At 61.2% G+C, this 1,821-nt stretch overlaps 1 protein-coding gene across 1 annotated transcript in view; it reads right to left on the bottom strand.

Moving 5' to 3' along the window:
• Window positions 1–668: 668 nt before the first annotated feature.
• The window catches only part of LOC113980469 (protein phosphatase 1 regulatory subunit 37-like), a gene marked incomplete at both ends in the record, with an annotated part of 2,100 nt that continues 947 nt past the window's right edge, over window positions 669–1,821 (bottom strand). The window contains one exon of the mRNA XM_027707680.1: window positions 669–1,479. Coding sequence (XP_027563481.1) covers window positions 669–1,479 — 811 coding nt within the window. The remainder of the gene's footprint in view (window positions 1,480–1,821) is intronic.

The following is a 1,821-nucleotide window of genomic DNA, read 5'->3' as shown; positions in this document are numbered from 1 at the left end:
CCTCAGGAATTGGGGGTCTCAGATCCCTCAGGAATTGGGGGTCTCAGGGCTCAGATCTCTCAGGAATTGGAATCCTCAGGAATTGGGGGTCTCAGGGCTCGGATCCCTCAGGAATTGGGGGTCTCAGGGCTCTCATCCCAGGAATTTGAGGTCTCAGCCCCCTCAGGAATTGGGGTCTCAGGGCTCAGATCCCTCAGGAATTTGAGGTCTCAGGGCTTGGATCCCTCAGGAATTGGGGGTCTCAGAGCTCTCATCCCAGGAATTGGGGGTCTCAGGGCTCAGATCCCTCAGGAATTAGGGGTCTCAGCCCCCTCAGGAATTGGATCTCCCAGGAATTGGGGGTCTCAGGGCTCAGATTTCTCAGGAATTGGGAGTCTCAGCCCCCTCAGGAATTGGATCCCTCAGGAATTGGAACCCTCAGGAGTTGGATCCCTCAGGAGTTGGGGGTCTCAGGGCTCTCATCCCAGGAATTGGGAGTCTCAGATCCCTCAGGAATTGGGGGTCTCAGGGTTCGGATCCCTCAGGAATTGGGAGTCTCAGATCCCTCAGGAATTGGGGGTCTCAGAGCTCTCATCCTAGGAATTGGGGGTCTCAGGGCTTGGATCCCCCAGGAATTGGGGGTCTCAGGGCTCAGATCCCTCAGGAATCAGGGGTCCCTCCCCCCTCACCGTGCTCGGCGCCGCAGCTCCCGATTTTCCCGTCGTTGTCCGGGGCCACCTCCGGCAGCGCCCGCGCGAAATCCGTCTTGAGCCCGTTGAGCAGCGGCGCCTCCCGGGCCGGGCTCATCCCGCAGGAAGAGCCCAGCTCAGATCCCTCGGGAACGGCCCCGTTCTCCGGAGGAGGAGGAGGAAGAGGAGGAGCCGCCGCCGGGACGCAGCTCCCGGATCCTTCTCCCGCCTCTGGAAGCGGCTCCACGCGCGTCACCACGAAGACTTTGTGGCCTCTGCCGGGGCTGGACACCGAGATCCTCCGCTGGTGGCCCGGCGAGCTCTGGGCGCTCGGATCGGCCGGAGATTCCCGGGAAAGGGGCGTCGGGAAGGGCCGATCCGGCGGCCGCTCCGGGCACGGAGGAGGAGGGGGGTGTTGTTGTTGTTGTTGTTGCTGTTGTTGTTGGTCCCGCGAGTCCTCGGGATCGGGATCCTCGTCCGTGTCCGAGCTGGAGTCCGAAACATCCCCCGCGTCCTCAGAGTCCCCCCCGTTCTCCTCGGCCGCCAGGGCCTCTTCCTCCTCCTCTCCATCCTCCTCCTCCTCTCCATCCTCCTCCTCCTCCTCCTCCTTCTCCTCCTGGGCGCCTCCATCCCGGTTTTCCGTGTTGGGATCGTCGTCCGGGGGCTCGGTGACGGTGATCTCGGGCATGGAGGCCGAGTGCTGCAGCTGCTGCTCCTGCTCCTCCTTCTCCTTGGCCAGGATGAAGTTGCGCTTGCAGCCGTTCTGGATCTCGGCCAGCAGGGCCTTCTGCGTCTCGATGAAGCTCTTCACCTGGGAAAAGGAACCTTTGGAATGTTTGGGAATGTTCCGGGGATCCCTTTTTCCCTGCTGGAGGGGAGGATTCCCACTCCGATCCCTGAGGGATCTGAGCTTTCCTCCTTGGATCCTTGAGGGTTCCTCAGGATGAGGTTGAGGAAGGAACAACCCAAGGATGGAGTTTCCCAAGGGATCCATTTACTCCCAGGGATTCCCATCCCAAGGGATGCTCCACGCTTGGAGGAGTCGGAATTTTGATCCTTGAGGGTTCCTCAGGATGTGGCTGAGGAAGGAACAACCCAAGGATGGAGTTTCCCAAGGGATTCTCCCTGTTCCATCTACTCCCGGGGATTCCCA

Source organism: Neopelma chrysocephalum, unplaced genomic scaffold (assembly GCF_003984885.1).
Source record: "Neopelma chrysocephalum unplaced genomic scaffold, ASM398488v2 Primary Assembly neopelma1_94313, whole genome shotgun sequence".
Lineage (NCBI taxonomy): Eukaryota > Metazoa > Chordata > Aves > Passeriformes > Pipridae > Neopelma > Neopelma chrysocephalum.
This window is presented reverse-complemented; position numbering and strand designations above follow the sequence as displayed.